This window comes from Eleutherodactylus coqui, chromosome 2 (genome assembly GCF_035609145.1).
Source record: "Eleutherodactylus coqui strain aEleCoq1 chromosome 2, aEleCoq1.hap1, whole genome shotgun sequence".
NCBI lineage: Eukaryota > Metazoa > Chordata > Amphibia > Anura > Eleutherodactylidae > Eleutherodactylus > Eleutherodactylus coqui.
Genome location: NC_089838.1, coordinates 313405690 through 313432420, shown reverse-complemented (window position 1 = coordinate 313432420; position 26731 = coordinate 313405690). Strand labels below are relative to the sequence as shown.

At 46.2% G+C, this 26731-nt stretch overlaps 1 protein-coding gene across 1 annotated transcript; it reads right to left on the bottom strand.

Annotated features, from left to right (window-relative positions):
• Window positions 1–356: 356 nt before the first annotated feature.
• On the bottom strand, window positions 357–26731 carry SPC24 (SPC24 component of NDC80 kinetochore complex). Its single transcript, XM_066593582.1, has 6 exons — window positions 26615–26731; window positions 12586–12805; window positions 12340–12484; window positions 7231–7335; window positions 4250–4326; window positions 357–631 (listed from the first exon to the last, which is right to left on the bottom strand). Exons 2-6 carry the CDS (start codon window positions 12749–12751, stop codon window positions 525–527), a joined length of 600 nt encoding a protein of 199 aa, XP_066449679.1. The 5' UTR covers window positions 12752–12805; window positions 26615–26731; the 3' UTR covers window positions 357–524.

Below are 26731 nucleotides of genomic sequence, written 5' to 3'. Positions count from 1 at the left end.
TCTTGTACAGAGGATTTTTTTTATACAGTAAGGCCGCCTTCACACTGGCGAGAAAATCGTGTGAGATTTGTGGGTTGCAAGACGCACAAAAATGAACCCCATTCTTTTGAATGGGTTCATTCACATTAGCCATGTCTTCCTGCATGGCACCGCAACGCGATGCAGGAAACAAATCACAGTATGTCCTATCTAGCTGCGCCAGGGAATTCCCTTCATCCCCGCAGTGATGCGAGGCTGTTTATACATGAAAACGCCTCGCATCCACAGGGCTTTCATGAAAGGTGAGAGCGATTCATGGCCTCGTATCACCCAAGCCAGTGTGAAGAAGCCCTTAAACGGACACAGAAGAACAGATAAAAACTTACATTAAATTTTATTTACAAAAAAAAAAATAATAATAATGTGAGAGGTTAGTAGTAAATGGAAACATAAGACACATATAAAAAGATCACATTGAAGATCCCCAGCAGGTGACATACTATGGAGTATAAATAGGGTTCATAGAGCAGCAGTCCGAGGTCCGGTCACCAGTCTGTGGACAGGAGGCTCCATAGGTAATCACAGATGAAGATCTTGGAGTGCTGGGTGCTGTCAATGCTGATAGGCTGAGCGATGTCTCCTCCATAGTGGACTGAAAATCAGCAACAGTTATGGAAATAGCACAGAAGACATGAAATGTACACATTACTAAGGCATTAATGTCACATTGCGGATTATAGATTGGTCATGTAGGTCTGTTTTTAAATCTTACCCTCAGATCACTTTCCATTAGCTATAAGGGCATAAAGATCACTAAAACTACTAGTCCAGACTATTTATTTTTTCATTAAAAATGCCCCAGGTCGGTCACTCTGCATATCTCCCGCTTCTATATACTTCCAAAGAGTGAATAGTCTGGGGAAATAACGGCAGTTGCAAGCTTCTGAAACGGTACCAGCAGTTATTAACCAATTTCCATCGCCTCCGCTAAAGTCCTGCAGCTTGCAGGAATAGCTACAGAGCACCAACATCATTGCTGCAAACCCACCACCCCTTTCACCCATTGGAAGAGCTGTAGACACTTACATTGGCTTTATCACATATTCAGGTGGCGAGTGCTGGAACGCAGAGAGAAGCCAGTGCAAAAGTAGTGAGCTCTCTAACAGGCAGGCACAAGAGCGGGCAGGCAGCAGCGCTCTGTAGCTATACACTGATCAGCCGTATGATATATAGGTCTCAGTCGCGCCACCAGAACAGCTCAGACCTATTGAGACCTACACGGAGTAAGACCTCTGATGGTGTCCTGAAGTGTCTGGTAAGTTATGAGGTGCGGCCTCCATGGATGGGACTTGTCTTGCAGCACATGTCACAGCCGCTCTATTGGATTAAGATGTGGGGGATTTGAAAGACAAGTCATCACCTTCATCTCTTCGTCACGTTCCTGAACAGTTTTGCAGTGCGGCCGGGCGCTTTTATCCTGCTGAAAGAGTGCGCTGCAATTAGGGAATCCGGTGGTACGAGTCACATCCACATGATGCCAGGACCCAAGTACCCAGCAAAACATTGCCCATCACACTGCCTCTGCCAGCTGGTCTCCTTCCTACAGTGGATCCTGTGCCATTTCGTCCCCAGGTAAGTGACGCACACGGACCAAGTCATCCACAAGATATAAAAGAAAATGTGATTCATCAGAGCAGGCTGCCTTCTTCCACTGCTCCTTGGTCCAATTCTGCTGCTCAGATGCCCTCTAGTAGGCACTGTCAGCAGTGGACAGAGATCAGCATGGGCACTATAAACAGTCTGATGCTCTGACCACTCACTCCCTGGAGGATGGTATTGTCTACATGTATTTATATTGGATTTGCATATTACAAATGGATGTGTTTTAGTAAGGATCCCTGGTGAAGATTATCCAGGAATTATTCTGACTGCCATTAGAGTTGGGAAGGATTCCCCCCCCCCCCCCCAAAATGGGGTAAATTGGCTTCTGTTTCACTTTTTTTTTGGCCTTTCTCTGGATCAACATGGGGGATGGGTGGGGGGTGGAAACTGGCTGAACATTAGTCTTAAAGGGGTTGTCCCGCGCCGAAACGGGTTTATTTTTTTCAATAGCCCCCCCGTTCGGCGCGAGACAAACCTGATGCATGTGTTGAAAAAAAAAAAACCGGATAGTACTTACCCGAATCCCCGCGCTCCGGTGACTTCTTACTTACCTTGCGAAGATGGCCGCCGGGATCTTCACCCTCGGTGGACCGCAGGTCTTCTGTGCGGTCCATTGCCGATTCCAGCCTCCTGATTGGCTGGAATCGGCACACGTGACGGGGCGGAGCTACGAGGAGCCGCTCTCCGGCACGAGCGGCCCCATTCAGAAGAAAGAAGACCGGGCGATTAGACGCTGAAAATTAGACGGCACCATGGAGACGGGGACGCTAGCAACGGAACAGGTAAGTGAATAACTTCTGTATGGCTCATAATTAATGCACAATGTACATTACAAAGTGCATTAATATGGCCATACAGAAGTGTATACCCCAACTTTGTTTCGCGGGACAACCCCTTTAACATACATAGTATGCTAGGCTGAAAAAAAAAAAAAGAAAATGCTACAGAGAGAGAGAAATCAACTATACAATGCAAGCACACACTTTTCAGACCACCTACATTTGGTCACAAGGTAACTGCCATACTTTCAGCAGCTGCTGGAGTGTGTGGTGCTCTGGAGGTAGCGGGCAGGGAGCCCTTTAAGGGACCTTTCAGACAGGACAGAATTACACCGCAGGACGCAACCAAATCCACAGCTGCTGAATCACACACCAAGAGCTACAGGTCTAACTGCAGATTTTGATGCAGAACTGCAGGCAGGTTTTAAGGCCTTATTAATTCCACATCTAACTCGGCGGGTAGTCTGCGGACTTTGGTGTGGAATTCACTTCGGCTTGCAGGGTTCAAAGGTTCAAACCTCACAGCATAGAATAACTTTACAGACTGCAGGGGTCTTTTTTAGGTGGTTATCACAGTTTCCCTTGCTGCTGGAGACTTCTCTCTGCACCGAGTGTCACACCGACACCAACAAGATACCATAAAATCTCAATCACACTGAGATTTCTGTGTTTCCCAGCAAAACAAATGTACTTTTTTGTTAAAGCAGCCTGTGTCAGAACTTTTGCTATAGTCACCGAGTCTATTGCAGCTTTTATTTAGACTACATTCACACAGGCGAGCATGATATTGCGAGTTTCTAAAGGCCCTTTTACACAGGACGATTATCGTTCTGGTTGTTGAGGCTTCTGCGCTCCCGCTGGGTTTTGAACGATAATCGTCCCGTTTGAAAGCATGCAGAAACTGAATGAGAATCATTCAGTTGTTCAGTTTTAAGCAGCTCATAAAACCGAACGACTATCTTTCAGTGTAAACAGCAGCCATTCTGTGCTGAACGGCCGCTGCTTACAGTGAATGGAGAGGGGTGGGGGGAGAGAACTCTCCTCCAGCCTCCCCGCCTCCCTGCTGGCCGTGCTGTGAGCGATCCAGCGATACTCACTCCTGTGTAAAAGGGCCTTAATACTGATATCGCGCTTGCCAATCTGTGTTTTTCATCAACACCTTGTATCGCTTCTATGAAATTGCGATCCTTAGGTGTGCGTTTCACATCGTCAGAGGATCACAAGTGTTTTCCATTGATTTCAACGGGAAACATCATACCGCACTCACATGAACATCAATGTCTTTTAAGGTCCCATTGTAAACAATGGGCGAGGTATTCCTGGGGAAAGCCAAAAGATAGAACGTGCTGCGATTTTTATCCTCGCAATATCACTATGAGGGGGGAAAAAAAAAAAAAGAATCGCTTATGTGAATAATTCCATTCAAAAGAATGCAATTCACATCTGTGCAAGTCGCAATGCAAAAACTTCCACGAGACTCTCGCCCATGTGCATGTAGCCTCACTCAGTTAAATATACGGGGCATTGTGAGGTAATAACAAGAGTACTGCGATTGATGGCTGGTGTCATGTCACAGTCTTGTCTTAGAAAGTGAAGATGACAATGCAACATAACAACGACCATGAACTATGGCAATATCACGATTCTGCTATGATGTCCTAATATTTCCCCAAGGAAAAAAAAGTTGTCATTTTCCTCATAGATCTTGTAGTGTTCGGAATGATGAATCAATTCACATCAACTGTCATTGGTCAGCTTCACCCCCAAACACCCTGGGAACATATGTAACAAAAGGGAAAGTTGCTTAACCATATCAGAAGAAAGGATACTGCCTTTGATGAGTGTTGAATCGCAGCTGTAATCCCAGTCTATCTTGGTTACAGAGTGGAACAACTTCGCCATATACCTGCAGAGGAAATGTAGAACATAAAGTGTATTAGAACACACACAAAGAAAAGAGAAGCATAGCAAAGGTAATGTGAGATGCAGTAGTACCACCACCTATAGGTAACTAAGCGGAACTGCACCACATGAGTGACTAACCTTTATGCAGCATTGCACAGGATAGAAAGAGGCCAGCGTCTGGAGAAGCGATGGACAGAAGAAGGAGCGACTTTTCGCTCAGTGTAAACAGGCAGTTATTCATCTTTGAACGACTGCCTGTTCACAGTGAATGGAGACGGTTGGCTGGAAGAGGTTTTCAGGGCACTCAGCCTTCATTCACTGAAGGACTATCGCTCCTCTATAAAAACACAACTGTATCTTCTGTAAGTGAAAAGCTCAATCAGGTGTCTGCTGGTAAAGATCGCGCAGCGCCCAAAGATAGGACTCCCTTCTGAGTGCTGTGCATGTGGTCTCCCATACAAGTCTATGGGAGAGTGCGTACACAACACTCAGAGAAGAGTCATATCTTTGAGCGTCACGCAATCTTCACTGGTGGACATTACATCCACTGATTCCCTGTCACTTTCAGGAACAGCACCATAGCTTAGTTTATGGTGCCATCCTGACGCGACAGCTTTACTTTAAAGCTATCCCCTATCCACCGGATAGGGCATAACTTTATGATCAGGGAGTATCTGACAAGGGGCTCGACAGTCCCCACATGAATGGAGTGGAGGTCTCGCATATGCAGCAATGCTCCATTCATTTCAATGACTGCGCTGGAAGTTGCTGAGTACGAGCACTTTGCAATCTCCGTCACGGTCATTGAAATGAATGGAGAGTTAATGTGCATGTATGACCTGCGCTCCATTCCCGTGGGGACCAATGTTCTTGGGGTGGGTGAGGTCCCAGTAGTCAGACCACCACTAATCATAAAGTTATCCCCTACCACAGTCGCAGTCACATCGTCAGTAAATACCTGTGACCTATTTCCATTAGCACTATACATGCCTTGCGGTAACATGGCCTCACCACTTGTGACAGATGTGTTTTATCGCAGATCATGAGCCTTGCCTTTCCTTCTTCATATTGTTCTCTTCTCATCGTTCACATACACAATCATCTTGATTTCATCTGTCCATAGAATACTGTTCTGGAACTGGGTGGCTTTTTCAGATCGTTTATAGCGACGTTTTATGTGGTCTTTCTGTTCTTCAGCGGTACCGGTGATTTACGTCTTGAGATAAACTCTGTATTTACATTTATGAAGGGGTCTCTTCACAAGGATACGCCGACCTCCTTGGAGTGCTCTTGACACGTCTAGATGTGGTGAAGAGGCTTTTTTTTTTTTCTTTACCAAGGAAAGAGTTTTGCAATCATCCACTTAAATTTTCTTCCTTGGTCTTTTGATGTTGATGAGCTCTCGGATGCTTTCCTTCTTTTTAAAGGGATTGTGCCATGATAGAGAGTTATCCTATATCCCCAGATAGGGAATAACTTACCGATCGGTGGAGGTCCGACTTATCCTGAAAATGGAGCTTTGGCGCTTCCTTAAGTCAAAGCAGCAGCAATTGCACATGCGCTCTGTCACTCCATGTAATTCAGTGGAACCGCTAAAAACAGCCGAGCGCTTGAACTTGACCGTCTCCAGCGGTTCCATTGGAATAAATGGAGCGGAGGTGAGCATGTGTGACTGCTACTGACCTCACTTCAGGAAGCACCAGAGCCTCATTCTAGAGATCAGTGGGGTTTCAATGGTCAGACACCCACTGATCAGAAAGTTACTTCTTTTTACTGTGGATAGAGGATAACTTTCAATCATGACACAACACCTTTAAAAAGAAGGGAAGCACCTGTGAGCTCAGAAATGCTAACGCAAAAGAGAACTGGAGTGGATGATTGCACAATTATTTCCTTGGCAAAGAAAAACCGATATATCACATCTAGACAAGTCAAGAGCGCTCTCAAGGAGGTACAACCTGGGGATGGGTCAACAACAGTTGATTTGCTGTGGCCTGACACTCAGTCTCAGTATCCCGGCTGATCAGCGGATTGGGTGCCTGCTGTCAGCGCCACAATCCACAGGGGTCAGAGAAGAAGCAAATTGCTGTAACCCCTGTGTAGTGGTCGGCACAACTGTCAAAAATTAATTACAGCTCTGCCTGCAGTTACAAGCGCCGTCACCACACCAGCGTCGGAGCTAACTGCTTCCACTCCAACTGTGCCCTGTGGCACTGACAGCAGGCAGCTGAACAGCTGATTGTCTGGGGTCCCGAGCAGTGGACCCCTGCTGATCAACTATTGATGACCTATACAGAGGATTGGTAATCAACAGGATTTGCCCAGAAACCCCCTTTAATGCAAGATTTTCATTACACCCCTTGAATTAACCCCGAAAGTCTACACTTCAGTAACATATTGACGGCTTAATTTCACCACAACGGATTTGAAAGAATGAAAATTGTGCCACCGTCCAAATAAGTGTGGACTCAAGAATAGGAATATCATGAATGAAGTCCGCTGACCTGCCTGGTGCGGTGGCCATTGGCGGAGGATGAATAGGAGTTATAGAAACAGCCAAACAAGTTATTAACATAGTTGGTGGTCGCAGTGGTGACACCAGCATATATCTGACACTTATTGCATATTCTGTGGATCTCTCATAGGAAAACCTCTTTCCATTTATTGTTTCTATTTTAACAAGATTTCATGTTTAGGTCCAAATTCAGTACGTAGTAATTTCATATTATTTTGAGGCCAGAGCTTTATTTTTCTGATACAGGGGAAACATAGAAGCTTTTGGCATACAGGCTTATGAACGAGAGCTGTACAAATCCATATTCAGGGAGCACCCTCTAGTGGTGACTGCAGGCATAGTATCTCTTGGCTTCACCAAGCATTGAAGAAAGGAGGTAGCCATACTTACAGTGCAGAGGGAATGACTACTGTAGTGTCCTCCTGAGACTCTCTCTCCACCTCCGCAATTTCCTCTTCAAGCAGTTTTACCTCTTCGAGCTCCTTTTGTAGGAATGTACAACCATTAAGGAAATAAAATGAGGAGAGACAAAACTGGATTTCCAAAGACATAGTGAAGTATTATACCAAATGCAGCCTTTCTTCCTTTAAAGGGGTCGTCCTGGCCTGGTAATGCTGGATCAAGTTCCCATTCATGTCAGTGGGAACCTGCAATACCAAGCCTGGCCACTGCAGTGACAACGAAGCTGTCTGCTTCCTTTAGTAATCAGTTTGGTGCATGAGCACACTGCCTCGGCAAAAAGCTGATCCGCAGTGGGCCCGGCCAATGGATCCTTGCCGAACAACTATTAATAACCTTTCCTAAGGATAGGGCGTCAATAGTTTACTACTGAACCCCTTACCTAATTAACTTACTTTTTTCCAATAATTAGAGGAGTTTTCCAGGGAAATACTACTGATGACCGATCATCAGGATAGGTCATCAATAGTTGATCAGCCAGGGTCTATCGCGCAGGACCCTGACCGATCAGCTGACAACCGCAAATACACAGAAGTCGGAGCAGAAGCCTCTGCGCCAACATATGTGTAGCGGCCGGCGCTTGTACCTGCAGGCACGGCTCCCATTGAAATCAATGAAAGGCGTGCTTGCATTTACAAGCACCGGCAGCTACATGGGTGGTCCGTGCGGAGGCTTCCGCTCCGACTTCCCATGTAGTGGCCGGCGCGTCTCTCACTGATTTCAATGAGAACTGTGCCTGCAGTTACAAGCACCAGCCACTACAGAAAGGTCGGCACGGGAGCTCCCGCACCGACCTCTGTGTTACTGCGGCTCTAACAGCTTGCGTCCGCTCAGCTGATCGGTTGGGGTCCCGAGCGACGGACCCCGGGCGATCAATAGTATTTCCATGAAAAACCTCTTTAAAAAACAAAATGTGTTAACTCCTTTTTATATTCTTTTAGTCCCCATAAAGGACTTGAACTTGCAATCATCTGATCGCTCATACAGTATAAGCAACACCATAGTATTGTATTATACCATGTTCTGACAGGCAGTCTATCAAGACATGCCACAGGCATGTCATGATAGGCGATCAGTCATGGCTGCCTAGGGGCCTTCAGAAGGCCCCATGCTGCCAAGGCAACCAAACAGCACCTTGTGATCTCATCATGGGGGGGGGGGCTTTTCGGGACACTTGAACACCAATGGGGCATTTAAATGCCGCTGTCCGAATTGACAGTAGCATTTTAAGAATTAACATCCACAATTAGCAAGAATGCCAAATGCAAATGTGGTTGTTGTGGTCAGCTTTCAAAGACAGCCGGCACCCGCCGTGTATGGAGCGGGGCTGGCTACCGATCCCGCTGCGTACATACCCTGCACCACCAGGTCCTAACTGTGCGAACTAGGGCGTGAAGGGTTGACATGGGAAGGTCTTCTGTTCAGTATTCTCACTACTTGGAGAATGATTACAAAGCGGGTTCCTCGCTCTGAAGGGACCGTCATGACCTGTATTACACAGACAACCCACTGATGTGAACAGATACTGCGTAATTCTTATGGTCAGTTTACATGGAAAGATGCAATCAGATTCTCGCTGGATTCTGTGAAACTGAACAACAATCGATCAGAATAAACACTGAACACGAATGATAATTCATTTGTTTCTCATTCATCATTCAGTTTAATCACACGACAATCGGCCCGTGTAAACAGGCAGTTGCTCATTTATCATGCTCCGCCTCCAGTCACTGAGCGATGATCGCTGGGATGTCCTGTCAGGCACCTGCGCCTGACACATCCCCTGTAAAAGGGCCCTTAAAGCGTGACTTTGATGGATCACACTTTTACAGACGCAGCGATACCAAATATGTAGTTTTGATTTATTATTTAGATTCTATTATAAATATGGCAAAAGCAGTTTTTTTTTTTTTCAATAATTAGCAAAACTTTATTGATCTTATTTTTACTTATTTTAGTCCACAGAGGGGACAACAACATGCAATGCTGTCGTAGCATTACATCATACTGCAATCTGACAGGCAGTCTATCAAGCCACCTCACCTCAGAAGGCCCTCAGCTGCCATGACTCCTGCATGGCTACCTGCGATATCGTACGGATTTAAATGCCGCTGTCAGAATTGACAGCAGCATTTAAAGAGTTAACAGCCCTGATCGGCTGAGCGGTTTATCGGGGCTGTTACCGCCAGGTGTCAGCTAAACAGCTAACACCCAGGATGTATCCTACGATCTCCCTCCATACACATCCTGCAGCTGCAGGAAGTAAACACACTATAGATCTGAGCCATGAAATCGCTTTATGTAAGTAACTTGTATGTCAGTCATACTGAGAGGGAGATGAAACTAAACTGAAAAATACATAAAAATAATCCAGTCATATGATGAACATTTTAACTGTATGTTCAAACACATTAAAGGGGTTGTCCAGTTGTAAATTATTGAGGGCCTATCCACAAGATAGGACATCAATAGAAGATTGCCAGGGTTTGCTGTCTGAGAGCCTTGCTTATCAGCTGTTTTCTGGGCTGTGTGCTTGTGCACTAAACTGATTTCTACAGGAAGCATACAGCTCTGTTCCCCCTGCAGTGGCCAGGCTTGGTATTACAGGCAAAGTTTTCATTGAAGTGACTGGCCTGAAATACCAAGCCCACCTACTACAGTGGGAATAGAGCTGTCTGCTTCCTGCAGAAATCAGCTCAGTGTAGGAGTAGACTAGCAAACAGCTGACTACAGCGTCTGACCCTTGCCGATCTAATACTGATGGACTTTCCTGTAGATAGTTCATTAGTAGTCTACAACTGGACAACCCCTTTAAGGCCATATTCACATCATATTGTTCCAATGGAAAAATCTGCCACAGAATCTATACTAGGAGTCTGGGTGTCAGCCTTGGGGCTCGCTCTGGAATTTCTGCTGTGGGTTTGCAATCTGCATAAGCCACAGATCTACACACTGATATGCCACACACTTATTGGTCTGATGGAATTGGGCTACTTACTGAGGTTGCCACAAAGAATCCATTTCAATTACTAACATGTATTGTCTTGTAAATATGAAATGTCGATTTGGACATTTAGACATCACAGGCCTCGTCATGAAAGAGTTAAGCAGCTCAGTCATAATAAAAAAAGTATGCAAGTATAAAAGTAATTCGGTAATAAACTATTTACACACATATATATATATACACATACACACACACACACATAAATACATACATACACACACACACTAACTGTGGAGGAGATTATAGATCTCCTCCAGTTAGTTGGGGTGTATATATAGGTACTACACACACCATATGGGACCTGCACTACTAGAATGACCTTATCAAGGTAACTACAAGCACTAGCACCGATGTTAACGCAGGTTCAGTAATGTCAGCAGCTAGTGCAGGGAAGTGGATGTATTAATGTATAAGGCAATAATAGTAACGTAAGCCTCATTATATCCCTTGAATATGTATATTAACAGGTGCGCCCCACAAAAAAAACAAAGAACAAAACATTGTTTTTGGAGAAATCAAGCCCATAATAAAAGATTTTTGGTATTTACATTTATTAAAAAGGTTTCTATCACTATATACCCCAGGACTAATAGTAGCGCCACCTGTTTATATCACCATATATCCTAGGACTAATGTTACAATTGCACCAGGTGCTGTTTTCATACCCAGATATTCCAGGACTAAAGTTGGAATAGAGCTTCCTGCTGTTTATATTCCCAGACATTCCGGGACTAATGTTAAAATAGCGCCACCCACTCTTTCTATCCCTGGATATTCCAGGACTAATGTTAGAATAGTGCCCCTGCTGTTTATATCTCCAGATATTGTAGAACTGTTAGAATAGCGCTCCCCTGCTGTCTATTTTGAAGAGCTTTCTGTGTCCGATGCATCTCAGTAAATGTTGCACGGTGGTTGCAGAGAGAAAAGCAAGACTAAGCAGGTGGAACAATTACCCAGCTGTATACAGAAGAGACAGCAGGTGGCGCTATTCTAACATTAGACCTGGAATGTCATTGGTATAAACAGCAGGTGGCACTATTCTCTCATGAGACCTGAAATATCTTGGAACAGAAACAGCAAGTGACGCTGTTCTAACATTAATCCTAAAATCTCAGCAGGGGACCCTTCTCTACCATTATGGCCCTTTTACACGGAATGATTATTGTTAAAAAAAATAAATAATTGGATCGTGTAAATTTGAACGATAATACTTCAGTATAAACACAGCCAACAATTGAATAATGAATGAGAATTGTGTGCGAACAGCAACTGCTCATTCACTGCTACAGTGTGATATGAACGACTGAATGATTTGCAAATGCAGTTTTTAAAAGGTTTATCTGCCTGTATAAAAAGGCTGCACAAGCGAACTTTGTCATCAAAGTTGTGTAAACGATTTATGGCTCCATGTAAAAGCATCCTTAGTCCTGGAATATCTGGGGATATAAACAGTAGGTGGCGCTATTCTAACATAACTTCTGGGATATAGAGATATATTTTTTAAATATGTGTAAATACTAAAAAACTGTTTATAATTATGGCCTGCGCAGCTGGAGCTGCCGGCAAATCTCTGCCGGTCAGCCCTATCTAATAGATAGGCTGACCGCGGAGAATCGGGGCAATTCGCAGCATGCTGCGAATTGCCCACTGCGAACGGAGAATCGCAATGTTTCTCCGCTCGTGGACAGGTGCCGCGCTAACCATAGCAATGCTATGGGAAGCGTCGGCTGGCGTGATTCGCCGGCGGTTTACCGCAGGCAAATAAACTGCCGTGGATAGGGGGCCTTAGGCCTCCTGCACACAGGCGGGTCAGGCCCGCATGCTGAATTCCCGGAGCGGAGTTTGACCCGGTGCCGGCAGCTGACCCCAACTTACCTGTCTGGCGGCTTCTTTCTGTGCTGCGGATGTGCGTCACTCTGTTGCGGATGTGTAGTAGTTGTTAGGCAGATGATAATGTAGTATGGGGCTACTTTTGTTATAGGTCAGATTAGATTTCCCTCCCCATCAGAAGGCTGACCTCACATAAAGGATATTGAATGCTGCTTTCCAAACAGGCATTTTCATCTTGTGCAGCCTGCAGCTCCTGCTCAATCTTCTGCAGTTTGGAAGACGTTTTCTGCTTTACTTCTTCTGTTTCCAGAAGGGTCTGAGCTACGTTCTCTTCCACGGATAGAAAATCTAGAAGAGCACATTGAACAGTGATCCAAATTTAGGTCTGATTTACAGATTCTACATACTCTAATATTTCAGGGCCCGTAGAGCTGGACAGGATACCGCACCTCTGATGAGTTCTGAGGTCTGGCTCTCTGTCTCTACAAGAGAATCGATCATGGCTTCTTGCCAGTCAAGGCTCTTCTTTAAGACAGCAGCAGCGTTGTCTGATACCATGACCTTGACAATCTCCCGGCTGACCTCCACATACTCCTGCATCTCCTCTCGAAACATCGTATCTGGAACGTGAATGTGAAGGCGGAAGCGATTCGGAGTAAGAAAGGTGGTCTAGAAAAAGACATAAAAGTAACAACTTCAAACAGGAGTGAAGTATTTAATACGATTAGGACTATGTACAGGAAGTGATACTCTAAACAGCCAGTAGGGGTCACTATGTTCAAAATTGTGCCAAGCTTTATGTAGAAGGAGCCATTATTCTGAGCCAAAACCGTTCTTTAGCCACACCCCTCTCTGTGGCATCTTTTCTAAAATTGACATTACACCACTTCTCAAGCGATTCGAATAGTGTTACATTCGCTCTCTCATACATGGGTCATGAGGCCAAAAACCTTGCGTGACGCACAAAGTACACAACTTTCTATGCTCAATTTTAGAATACGTAGGTGCGCGGATTTGTATGGAGCAGGCGGGCAGAATTACCATATACTGCAATACTGAATTATTGCAGTACATCGTATAAGTGATTAAACGATTGCAAGTTCAAATTCCTCATAAGAATTCCTAATTTAAAAAAAAAAAAAAAATTTCTCAGTCATTTTGTTTCCAAGAAAAAAAATGTAATAAAGCCGTATGTACTCTATACTTGTATAATTGAAAATGGGGAGAAACCAAAAATGAAAAAAAAAATGGCCGAGTCCTTAAAGGGGTTGTCCCGCGCCAAAACGGGTTTTTTTTTTTTTCAACAGCCCCCCCGTTCGGCGCGAGACAAACCCGATGCAGGGACCTAAAAAAAAAATCCGCACAGCGCTTACCTGAATCCCCGCGCTCCGGTGACTTCTTACTTACCGGTTGAAGATGGCCGCCGGGATCTTCTCCCTCCGTGGACCGCAGCTCTTCTGTGCGGTCCATTGCCGATTCCAGCCTCCTGATTGGCTGGAATCGGCACGTGACGGGGCGGAGCTACCAGGAGCCGCTCTTTGGCACGAGCGGCCCCATTGAGAAAAGCAGAAGACCTGGACTGCGCAAGCGCGTCTAATCTGGAGATTAGACGCCGAAAATTAGACGGCACCATGGAGACGAGGACGCTAGCAACGGAACAGATAAGTGTATAACTTCTGTATGGCTCATAATTAATGCACAATGTACATTACAAAGTGCATTAATATGGCCATACAGAAGTGTATAGACCCACTTGCTTTCGTGGGACAACCCCTTTAATGGGTTAAAAGTAAGTATGTTAGTGATGTTTGTCCAGCACCTCTTACATCTGTCATGCTACAGATTCAGTACTTAGTAATACCTAAAAGTTTTTCCTTGTAGCTCAAAACAAAGGTTTCGTTTGCATTTCTCAAAGATTCCCAACATCGGCACTTGGAACATCCGTGGCACGAACACGGGCAAATTGGGAAACATAAAAAATGAAATGGAACGGCTCAACATCGACCCGTTGGGTATCAGCGAGCTTCACTTGACAGACAACAGATTTTGGAATAGCGATGATTATATAATTTTCTACTCAGGCAATGACACCATCAGACGCACTGGAGTGGCATTAATCGCCAACAAGGCAGTCGCCAAAGCTGGCCATTATTTCAATGCCATAAACAATAAGATGATATCCATACGCATCAATGGGAATCCTCGCTCGATCATAATTATGCAAGTTTATGCGCCCATAGCCAATGCAACAGCAGAGGACATTGAAAAATGTTAACGACGATCTCCAGCAAGTAATCAATCAGACCCCGGCCAAGGATATCACTTTCATAACAGGGGATTTCAATGCAAAAAAAACAAACAAAACAAAAATCGGCTCTGAAGAAGACCTACCAGGCGTTGGCCAATTCAGATTGGGCGAGAGCAATAATGCAGGCGACCATATGGTCCAATGTTGCACGGAAAACTGCCTATCGATCATCAACGCATGGTTCGAGTAGTCGAAGCGCTGTTTGTACACATGGACGGCCCCAAATGGCGTGCACCGAAACCAAAGCGACTACTTCCTATGTCAACTGCGTTGGAAAGCTCAATACTGGCCGTGAGAACACACCCGGGTGCAGACTGCGGCTCTGATCATCAGATACTAGTCGCAAAAATCAAGCTCAGATTCAGCAACATCAAAAGGTCAGCAATACGCCTGTCTTCGTCACACTTAAAAAAAAAAAAAAAGTTGATGCTCAAGAATGTTCCAATTACTGCCCCATCTCCCTCATACCGCACGCTGGCACAATTCTTCAAAAAAATCAAACAACCATGCATTGCGACAATTGTTGAGCGGGAACTGCCGGACGTTCAAGCTGGCTTCTGCAAACGATGTGGCACCAGAGACCAAATTGTGAACTTGCGCTGGATCATGGAGAAGACCCGGGAGTATCAAAAAGACGTGTGCATGGGTTTAATCGGCTGCAGCAAAGCATTTGACTGTGTCGAATATGACAACCTTTGGAAGTGTCTGATGTAAATAGGCGTCCCAGAACATACTGAACAGCTTCTAAGGTCGCTTTACAACAACCAAGAAGCAACAGTCAGGACGGCTTATGGAAACACGAATTGGTTTGGAATCGAGAACGGCGTCCGGCACGGCTGCATTCTATCACCAGTCCTTTTCAATCTGTATGCAGAAACGATCAGGAGGCGATGCAATCTGGACCAATCAGAAATCAGAGTCAAAATCGGACGCAGAAATGTCAACAACCTCCGATATGCAGATGACACCACCCTGCTGGTAGAAGGTGAAAAGGACCTGGAATACCTGATCCAACGGGTGCAAAAGGAAAGCGAACCCACAGGACTGTACCTCAACAGCAAGAAAACAAAAGCCATGACCGCGGTAGGTAAAGGGACAGGGATCATAAACATCAACAACGAAGTTGACGAGTCGGTCCAAGATTTCATCTTCCTCGGATCTAAAATTGATCGCAACGGGCAATCTGGACCTGAGATCAAGAGACGGATTACACTTGGTAGGAATGCAATATAAGGAATGGAAAAGATCTGGAAAAGCAAGGATATTAGCATTGCAACAAAAACCAGACGGGCCAATGCAATCGCCTTTCCCATAACGATATATGGTTGGGAAAGATGGACGCTCAGGAAAACAGACAGAAGGAGAATGGATGCGTTTGCACTCTGGTGCTGGAAGAGAATGCTACAGATACCTCGGACTGCCATGACAATGAACAAGGTAGTGTTAGATCGCGTCAAACTAGAGGGCTAAATCATCAAACAGCGGGTCTCTTCTTGGCTACATGATGCGCACGAACTCGCTGGAAACTGTACTGATCCTTGTCAAGGTCAGTGGGAAGAGAAGATCAGGACGACAAAGAACAAGATGGCGAGATACAATCAAGGCACCACCAACATAACAATCACCGAACTGAAAGAAGCGGCGAAAGACAGGAAAACGTGGAGAATGTTATCTATAAAGTCACTGAAGATCAGATGCGACTGAACGGATAACACTGTGCAACACAATTTTTTTAACAGATAACCAAAAAAGTGATTGCACAACTATTTCACAATCACTGTTACACACCGCGTGCTGACTGAACACTATAAGGGTAGGTTTATGTAACATATAGGGTATGTCTCCACGTGGCATAAACACTGCGGATCCTCCATCAGTAAGTTGTAATTAATGAACTGTGTTTTTACAGGTCATTGTTTAGACTAAATAAAAGAATCAAAATCCTAAAACAAAAATACATGTTTAGTATCGCTGCATCAGTAAAAGACTGATCTATCAAAGTAATGCAGTATTTACCTCGCACGGTGAACCTTGTCCGAAAAACTAAATTAAGAATGCCAGACATGCACTTTTTTGGTAATTCTCTCTCCAAGAAAAAAATGCTATAAAAAGTGATCAAAAAGTCGTATGTATTCCAAAATGGTGCCAACTAGGGATGAGCGAGTATACTCGCTAAGGCACTACTCGTCCGAGTAATGTGCCTTAGCCGAGTATCTCCCTGCTCGTCCCTAAAGATTCGGGGGCCGCCGCGGGGCGGGGAGCTGCACGGGAGAGCAGGGAGGAACGGAGGGGAGATCTCTATCTCCCTCTCTCCCGCCCGCTCTGCCCCGCTCCCTGCCGCAACTCACCTGTCAGCTGCGGTGGCCCCCGAATCTTTATGGACGAGCAGGGAGATACTCAGCTAAGGCACATTACTCGAGCGAGTAGTGCCTTAGCGAGTATACTCGCTCATCCCTAGTGCCAACGCAAACAGGAAACCCGCAAGAAATGACCTCTTGTACAACTATGTGGATGGAAAAATAAAAAAGTAGTACAGAAAAAAAAAAAACTACATTAGTTTGGCATCACAGTAATCGTACTGACCCATAGAATAAAGTTATTATGTCATTTTTGTTGCAGTTTGTGCGCCGTAGAAACAAGACGCACAGAAAGATGGCGAAATTTCATTTTTTTTTTTTCCATTTCACTCCACTTGGAACTTTTAAAAAGTTTTTCAGCACATTATATGGTACATTAAATAGCACCATTGAAAAATACAACTCGTCCCGCAAAAAAACAACAAGCCCTCATACAGCGACATCGATGGATAAATTGGTCACTAAGGGGTTAAATAACTTGACAATTAGACGTGCTGCTGTTATTCAGTTTTACCAGTGGGATCAGCAGGTTTTAATTTTACAGAAAACTATCAATTTATTTCTGTTACGAAAATTTTTAAAAAATTTGTTGCACAGTGTAATCGATCAAAATCAAAAGCTTTTGCCAACAAAGTCATTTAGCGCATATCCACAGGATAACGGCCCTTCTACGCAAGCCAATTCTCGACTGAACGAGCGCGCGAGTGAGTGATGTCAGAGTCAACTCGTACACAGGCAGATCCTTGCTGAGAATCGTTCACTTGCTGTTCACATTCTATGTGAAACACTAAGCGAAGCAGTTAACCGTAAGTGAATGAGCCGCCCATTTATTTTTAATGCTGGTTGAAACTGAGTGAAGAACGAAAAGTGCGCGATGGCTCGCAACGATTATCGCACTAATTTGGTCTTAATAACAATTGTTTCAATGGTATCGGTACAAATAAACGGGCCTTGAGGGATTAGGTGATTAATGTTTGATCGCTGGAGGGCTGACTGCATTGCTACTTTCACTTATGTGGGACTGAGGAAGGAAGCCGAGCGAAGGTCACGCGTGTGCATAACCACTCGATTCACTAGCGAGATATGGGTATGCTGTTCTCGTGATCCCTGGGGGTCCTAGCAGTGGCACCCCAGTGATTAATCATTTATCACCTATTGGATAAATGATTTTGGTGGGATAACGCCTTTCAGCCAGTGATCATTTCACTTTATTTAAAGCACCACAATCATAGTGATAATCAAGGCGAACCTGTTATATGACTGCGTGATATGAATAAGGCTACAGATACACAGGGACTTTGGCTGCGGCAGATATCATGTGGCCAAAGATTGCGGCTTAGCCTTGTAAAACAACAAACTAGGGAAGGTGAACGCACTTGCTAGATTTCTTGAGATTGCTGGTCCACGGCAACTTGTGAGTTGCAATGCGACCACATTTCTTGTCCATGTGAAAACAATCTAAGGCCAGCTTCACACGGACGTATGTACAACTGCGCAAGCCTTGCTGCAACTCTTCTCTGCTGTGAACAAGGATTTTCTGTGCGTGTCAGCGTATTTTTTGCCCTTTTTCTGCCGTAGGGGATGTTTTTTTTGCGCGCAGGACACAAACACACACCGATTGAGTTGGCTAATTTGTCTAATGAATTCCAGATGTGTTCTTTTTCTTGCGCAATTACGCAGTGTTTCAAGTATCGTCTTGCATATTACATGCGCACCCCGCATTGACGTCTATGGGGATCTTTGGTGCGCAAAAATGCTGAAAAATACATGTTTAATTATTTTTTTATTTGCACGACCGAAATACGCATGCCAAAATACGGAAATCTGAACTCATTGAGATCAATGGGATCCATTCTGTGTGCGTGCAAATACATCCCTGTGAAGCCGGCCTACGGGCTTGTTCACACAAGGAATCTAATAGCGCAAAAATATTGCGCCTAACTTCGCAAAAAAACGACTGAATGGACAATTTCTCCACGCTGAAGTCCTGAGCTGCACAAGCGTTGAAACAACGCTAATGAGCGACAGAAAAAAAATGTGCTGCTGTTCGGGAGTTCTGGGACGAGAGAGATCGCGACAGCAGCTCCAAAATCCCTCGGAATGGCAAGTTTGCACTTTTTAAATGTCCCACTGTAAGCTCCTGTTAGTCCCCAGCAGGGATGAAGGGAAACCCTGCCGGGGACTCCCTTTGGCTTCCCCTCATCTCCCCAGGGAGTCCCCTCATCCCTGCGATGAAGGGAACTCCCAGGGAGATGAAGGGGGTTTCCTTCATTGCTGCAGGGACACAGTACTTCTGGGTTTAGCGTCGCTCCCCCTCCCTTTTTTCCCCAACTACCATAGGAGTCTATGGAAACTCCTGCGCATTGTGCACCAAAGATAGATAGAGCAAGCCCTATATTTTCGCGCAGCAGGAATTCCAGTCGCCGATGTCCTAACTATTCAGGTGCAGTTTTTTGCGTGGATAAAATTCCTTCATCTGAACGCTTCCATAGGAAACCATTGGTTCTAAAAGTCACGTTTTTTGAGCGTGTAAGTTAGGTGCGCAAATTACCTCGTGTGGATGAGCCCTACGTTTCCTACGTTGCAGGAGTATACTGAAACCTTTAGCTGTGCGATGTGTGTCACAGCCAGTCACTGTGTAGCCCTAGCCTGATCCTTTATGATCCTTTTACACAGGCCAACTAGCAAGTGCAAGCATCCCTCATAAAGCTTGTTCGCCCAACAATCAGGCCATGTAAAGGTGCCAGTGTCCAGCCAACAAACGGGCAAACGTTCCCATGCAGTGAATTAATGCAGCTTTACTGCAGCAGAAGATCCGCACCTCTGGTATGGATTTTAACGTAAATCCCCAACAGACTTCATCGCTTTAATTGAAAGGGTGAAATCTGCTGCAGATCTGCGGCAAAATCCACATCAATGTGGAAACGAACCAAAATACAAGTTGTGAATTTTGATGCAGAGCCGCATCAAGTTCTGCTGTGTGGGAATGAACCCCAAGGCCAGAGTCGTACGAGCGTATTAGTATTGACACGAGCATTCCCACTACGTTTTTGCAGAATGGCCGTTGCATATTTGAGGATGCAAGTGCGTTTTCACCGTACTTTTTGTGTACAGGCAACCACGATCCCATTCATTGAAACGGGCAATTAGTGTAATAAGTTCAATATGTGCTCTTCACCTGCGCAGGAAAATAGAGCGTGCTGCGTACTTTTTTGAGCATGCAAAATATGCTTATGTGAACAAACCAATAGAGATCAATGGGTTCTATATTCTGCGTATAGTGTGCGCAAATGAACGAGCAAATACATCGTATGAATAAGCCCCAAATGATACTTTTAAACAGGATAAATTCTCAGCCCAATGTAACAAGCGCCAATTAACTTGGGCCAAGAATTGGCATAAGGGGACGAACGATGGCTAGTATGATTATTTATCCTTATGTGCTGGCTGTACATCTCCCTGTTCAAGAAGATTTAACGCCGATCAGTAAGCATTTTTATACCTGTGTAAACAAGCTGATCAGCTGATAAACGCGAGTTTGTTCGTTTATCGGCTGATCATTGTTCCCTTTAGGCTGCCTGTCCACGGGTGTTTCGGTATCCCACGGCAGAGATCCGCCGCGGGAGCCGCTGCCTGGGAGCAGGAGCCGGCAGACGGATCTCCGATGTCAGCCTTTCTGACAGATAGGCTGACCGCGGAGAATCGCAATGATTCTCCGCTCGTAGACAGGGGGGAAGCGCTCTCCATAGCAATGCTATGGAGAGCTTTCACTGCGTTCCCCAAGGCCGGATTATCGCCGCAGGGAACGCAATTCAAACCTGCCCATGGACAGGCAGCTTTACACAGCCCAAATGTCAGGCGAAGGAGCTTCCGAAGAACTATTAGTCACCACAGTGGCCAGGCTTCCTTTGAACCAATGATGGCCCCCAGAGTGACACTCACATGTGCTCTTAGACATACTGTGGGACCTCACAGCCGCGGCGGCGGATCACAGAGTATCTCCCATTGTTTTCAATGGGTAGACTTCACATTGCGAGAAAACAATGGGCGCTACAAGGACTTCTATTCATGCGAGATTTGTGCGTCTTGCAATGTACAAATCTCACCCGCGTGAAGCCAGCCTAAGATTGTCAGTGTTCATGCAGAGCGTTTAGACTGAAAGACTTCACCGCAGGATCGCGGGCTTCTCGCTCAGCGGGGAGCGTTTACACAAGACGAGAAGCGCGAGTAATTTATGTGCATTTACACTGCGCGATGATTGCTCAAATTTGTTTGTTAAAAGAATTTTGAGTGATAACCGTCCCGTGTAAATGGGCCATAACATATATAGCCAGTTACAACTAGTATTCATAGAAATCTATTTAGTGAGGCAAGTCCGTTTTACACGCAATGATTATCGCTCAAAATTTGTCCAAATGACAGCTTTTGAGCGATAGCCTTTGCATGCAAATGTGTGCCCATCGCACACTTACTGCGCACTCTTTGTCCATCGCTGAGATCAGCTCAGCATAAAATCCGTCGTCCCTGATAAGAGGGACAGCATGCTGTGTTCTCCGCAGGCAGCGCTGATAGCATTGTATGCAGCCAGCAGCCCGCGGCAGAACAAAAGCGGCTGTTCTCTAAATACATGCAAATGAAGCTTGTATTAGCCCATCAGTACCTAATGCAAGATGAGCGCTCAAAACTGTCAGTGTCTGACTAAATTTTGAGCAATCATATTTGCGTGTAAATAAACCTTAACTTAAAGGGGTTGTCCCGCGGCAGCAAGTGGGTCTATACACTTCTGTATGGCCATATTAATGCACTTTGTAATGTACATTGTGCATTAATTATGAGCCATACAGAAGTTATAAAAAGTTTTATACTTACCTGCTCCGTTGCTAGCGTCCTCGTTCCCATGGTGCCGACTAATTTTCGCCCTCCGATGGCCAAATTAGCCGCGCTTGCGCAGTCCGGGTCTTCTACTGTCTTCAATGGGGCCGCTCGTGCAGAATGCCGGCTCCGTATAGCTCCGCCCCGTCACGTGCCGATTCCAGCCAATCAGGAGGCTGGAATCGGCAATGGACCGCACAGAAGAGCTGCGGTCCACGGAGGAAGAGGATCCCGGCGGCCATCTTCAGCCGGTAAGTATAGAAGTCACCGGAGCGCGGGGATTAAGGTAAGCGCTGAGCGGTTTTTTTTTTTATGTCCCTGCATCGGGGTTGTCTCGCGCCGAACGGGGGGGGGGGGGGGGGGGGGGTTGAAAAAAAAAACAACCCGTTTCGGCGCGGGACAACCCCTTTAAGGCCCATGTTGTGAATTTTGACCCAATGATTTTCACTCAAATTTCGCTCAAAGCCGTCTTTTGACCGATAACCGTTGCCTCTAAATGCATGGACATTGTACAGTTTCCGTGCACGACTCGTTCCTCGCTCAATTTTAGTTTTCTTGAATTGAGCGATGAACTCTTATCAGCAGTGTAGGCTGTTATCACAGTCGGCAGCGCTGATAAGATTCTTACAGTCCGTATCCTGCTTGTAGTTAACAGCGGGATGTGAGCTGTAATCACGGAGAACAATATAGCTGTTTGCTTATGCAGAACAGCTGTATTGTTCGCCGAGCGATAGCGGTGGTGTCCCGCTCCACCTGCGCAGCTCTTAAGTAGCTGCTTAGCTACTATAGACCATGCGAAATGATCGCTCAAAACTGTCACTTAAACTGTGGTTTTAGCGATCATCTGTCAGTGTAAATGGGCCTTTACACACGTTCTTCTTGGTTTTTTTCATTCATCTTTATCTGCTTTGTTGCAGTGTTTATGTTGTGCTTTACATCATCAACTGGTTCAAACCGATTTCTTCTGCAGAACAGAGAGATCGCATGCTGGAGAGAAGTCGTCTTCTGGCTAAAACCTTTGCCCGAGATCCAGTATTTCTTGGTTTATGTTAGATACTTCTTTAGCTCATTAGATTGCCTTCTTGGTAACACAGATCTTGTGTCTGATGCCTTCCAACTGCTCATAAAACAGTTTCCATGTATCTGAACTAAAACTTCTATAAAGGCCCATGTGGAATGTTCATTGGTATGGGCTGCGGGTCGGACGGCCTCCATGGAGTCCGCAGCAAAATAGAGCATACTGCGATTTTTCCTCCGCTTGTGGAAAACGCAATTCGTATTCACGAGTGAGTGAAAAAGAAAACGTACATGCTTTTCAATGGCCGCGTTTTGCAGCGGATCCTCCGCACGGACGCTGATTCCGCAGTTGGAATCCGCCTGTGTGAGCCCAGCCTAAATATTAATAATACTAAGAAAACGGCTTAAGACGACATTGATAATACTTCATTTCTTATTTCTCCAACGGCGTGTAAGGGCGGCTTCACGTGAGTGTAATTTGCTGCAGGCATGAGATTAGGTACTTGTGCGCTGCTGATCGACTGCACTATCTGGGCGTAATACACGCCGAAATAGAACATGCTGCAATCTGTATTGCGCACATCTTTCATGCAATATGAAGTCGCTCTCTCCGCGCTGGGGTACAGACGGTTGGAGTCGCTCTCTGCCCTGGGATATAGACGGTTGGAGTCGCTCTCTCTTTCTACACTGGGATATAGACGGTTGGAGTCGCTCTCTCTTTCTACACTGGGATATAGACGGTTGGAGTCGCTCCCTCTTTCTACACTGGGATATAGACGGTTGGAGTCGCTCTCGCTTTCTACACTGGGATATAGACGGTTGGAGTCGCTCTCGCTTTCTACACTGAGATATAGACGGTTGGAGTCGCTCTCGCTTTCTACACTGAGATATAGACGGTTGGAGTCGCTCCCTCTTTCTACACTGGGATATAGACGGTTGGAGTCGCTCTCTCTTTCTACACTGGGATATAGACGGTTGGAGTCGCTCTCGCTTTCTACACTGAGATATAGACGGTTGGAGTCGCTCTCGCTTTCTACACTGAGATATAGACGGTTGGAGTCGCTCTCGCTTTCTACACTGAGATATAGACGGTTGGAGTCGCTCTCTCTTTCTACACTGGGATATACGGTTGGAGTCGCTTTCTCTTTCTACACTGGGATATACGGTTGGAGTCGCTCTCTATACGGGGATATATGGTGGGAGTCGCTCTCTCTTTCTATACTGGGATATACAGTGGGAGCCACTCTCTCTCTCTATACTGGGATATAGACTGCGGGAGCCACTCTCTCTCTCTATACTGGGATATAGACTGCGGGAGCCACTCTCTTTCTATACTGGGATATAGACTGCGGGAGTCGCTCTCTCTTTCTATACTGGGATATGCGGTGGGGGTCGCTCTCTCTATACTGGGATATGCAGTGGGGGTCGCTCTCTCTTTCTATACTGGGATATGCGGTGGGGGTCGCTCTCTCTATACTGGGATATGCAGTGGGGGTCGCTCTCTCTTTCTATACTGGGATATGCGGTGGGGGTCGCTCTCTCTATACTGGGATATACGGTGGGGGGGTCGCTCTCTCTGCACTGGGATATACGGTGGGGGTCGCTCTCTCTGCACTGGGATATACGGTGGGGGTCGCTCTCTCTGCACTGGGATATACGTGGGGGGGGGTCGCTCTCTCTGCACTGGGATATACGGTGGGGGGGGTCGCTCTCTCTGCACTGGGATATACGGTGGGGGGGGTCGCTCTCTCTATACTGGGATATGCGGTGGGGGTCGCTCTCTCTTTCTATACTGGGATATGCGGTGGGGGTCGCTTTCTCTTTCTACACTGGGATATACGGTGGGAGTTGCTCTCTTTTTATACTGGGATATACGGTGGGAGTCGCTCTCTCTTTCTATACTGGGATATAGACAGTTGGAGTCGCTCTCTATACTGGGATATAGACGGTTGGAGTCGCTCTCGCTTTCTATACTGGGATATAGACGGTTGGAGTCGCTCTCGCTTTCTATACTGGGATATAGACGGTTGGAGTCGCTCTCGCTTTCTATACTGGGATATAGACGGTTGGAGTCGCTCTCGCTTTCTATACTGGGATATAGACGGTTGGAGTCGCTCTCTTTCTATACTGGGATATAGACGGTTGGAGTCGCTCTCTATACGGGGATATACGGTGGGAGTCGCTCTCGCTTTCTATACTGGGATATAGACGGTTGGAGTCGCTCTCTATACGGGGATATACGGCGGGGGTCGCTCTCTCTTTCTATACTGGGATATAGTCGGTTGGAGTCGCTCTCTATACGGGGATATACGGCGGGGGTCGCTCTCTCTTTCTATACTGGGATATAGTCGGTTGGAGTCGCTCTCGCTTTCTATACTGGGATATAAACGGTTGGAGTCGCTCTCTTTCTATACTGGGATATAAACGGTTGGAGTCGCTCTCTTTCTATACTGGGATATAGACGGTTGGAGTCGCTCTCTCTTTCTATACTGGGATATACGGTTGAAGTCGCTCTCTCTCTCTATACTGGGATATACGGTGGGGGGGTCGCTCTCTCTATACTGGGATATACGGTGGGGGTCGCTCTCCCTTTCTATACTGGGATATATGGTGGGGGTCGCTCTCTCTTTCTATACTGGGATATACGGTGGGGGTCGCTCTCTCTTTCTATACTGGGATATACGGTGGGGGTCGCTCTCTCATTCTATACTGGGATATACGGTGGGGGTCGCTCTCTTTCTATACTGGGATATACGGCGGGGGTCGCTCTCTCTTTCTATACTGGGATATACGGCGGGAGTCGCTCTCTCTTTCTATACTGGGATATACGGCGGGGGTCGCTCTCTTTCTATACTGGGATATACGGCGGGGGTCGCTCTCTTTCTATACTGGGATATACGGTGGGGGTCGCTCTCTCATTCTATACTGGGATATACGGTGGGGGTCGCTCTCTTTCTATACTGGGATATACGGCGGGGGTCGCTCTCTCTTTCTATACTGGGATATACGGCGGGGGTCGCTCTCTTTCTATACTGGGATATACGGCGGGGGTCGCTCTCTCTTTCTATACTGGGATATACGGCGGGGGTCGCTCTCTCTTTCTATACTGGGATATACGGCGGGGGTCGCTCTCTCTTTCTATACTGGGATATACGGCGGGGGTCGCTCTCTCTTTCTATACTGGGATATACGGCGGGGGTCGCTCTCTCTTTCTATACTGGGATATACGGTGGGGGTCGCTCTCTCTTTCTATACTGGGATATACGGTGGGGTCGCTCTCTCTTTCTATACTGGGATATATACGGTGGGGGTCGCTCTCTCTTTCTATACTGGGATATATACGGTGGGGGTCGCTCTCTCTTTCTATACTGGGATATATACGGTGGGGGTCGCTCTCTCATTCTATACTGGGATATACGGTGGGGGTCGCTCTCTCTTTCTATACTGGGATATACGGTGGGGGTCGCTCTCTCATTCTATACTGGGATATACGGTGGGGGTCGCTCTCTCTTTCTATACTGGGATATACGGTGGGGGTCGCTCTCTCTTTCTATACTGGGATATACGGTGGGGGTCGCTCTCTCTTTCTATACTGGGATATACGGTGGTCCTTTTATTATTTACCATTGTACATTTATCCCTGCAGTAACGCTTCACCGTCTGAGGTAACTCAGCTCCCTGCTGTCAATCATCACCCCTCACCCGTCCTGTTCCGCCTCCCAGCCAATCACAGACAAGCCCTGCTGTTATGACCCTGGTAGTCATGACAACCACACGCTTTCCATCCAATCACAGCGCACCTTGGATTTTTTCCTCCCGCCCCCCTGCAAGAGTTGAGGCGGCCGTTTGAATTCGAACTTTCCCGCCTAATCTCCGCCTCACGGCGGGCGCTGCGCGGTGTGTCCGGCCGCTGCTACTCCTCACCTGCGTGCGCCCGTTATCCGTGCCGGTCCTCACCGCTCCGGAACGAGTGGGTACAGGCCGTGTGTAACGGACACGTCAGCCCGTGTATCCCGCACTGGAGCCCGCCTTGTCCAGGGG

Coding starts and splice junctions, on each gene's coding strand:
- SPC24 (XM_066593582.1), bottom strand. CDS start 12,751: ATGTTTCGAGAGGAGATGCAGGAGTATGTGGAGGTCAGCCGGGAGATT. Junction 12,485..12,585: donor GACCTCAGAACTCATCAGAG/GTGCGGTATCCT, acceptor GTGCTCTTCTAG/ATTTTCTATCCGTGGAAGAG. Junction 7,336..12,339: donor TGTTTGGAAAGCAGCATTCA/ATATCCTTTATG, acceptor TAATGGTTGTAC/ATTCCTACAAAAGGAGCTCG.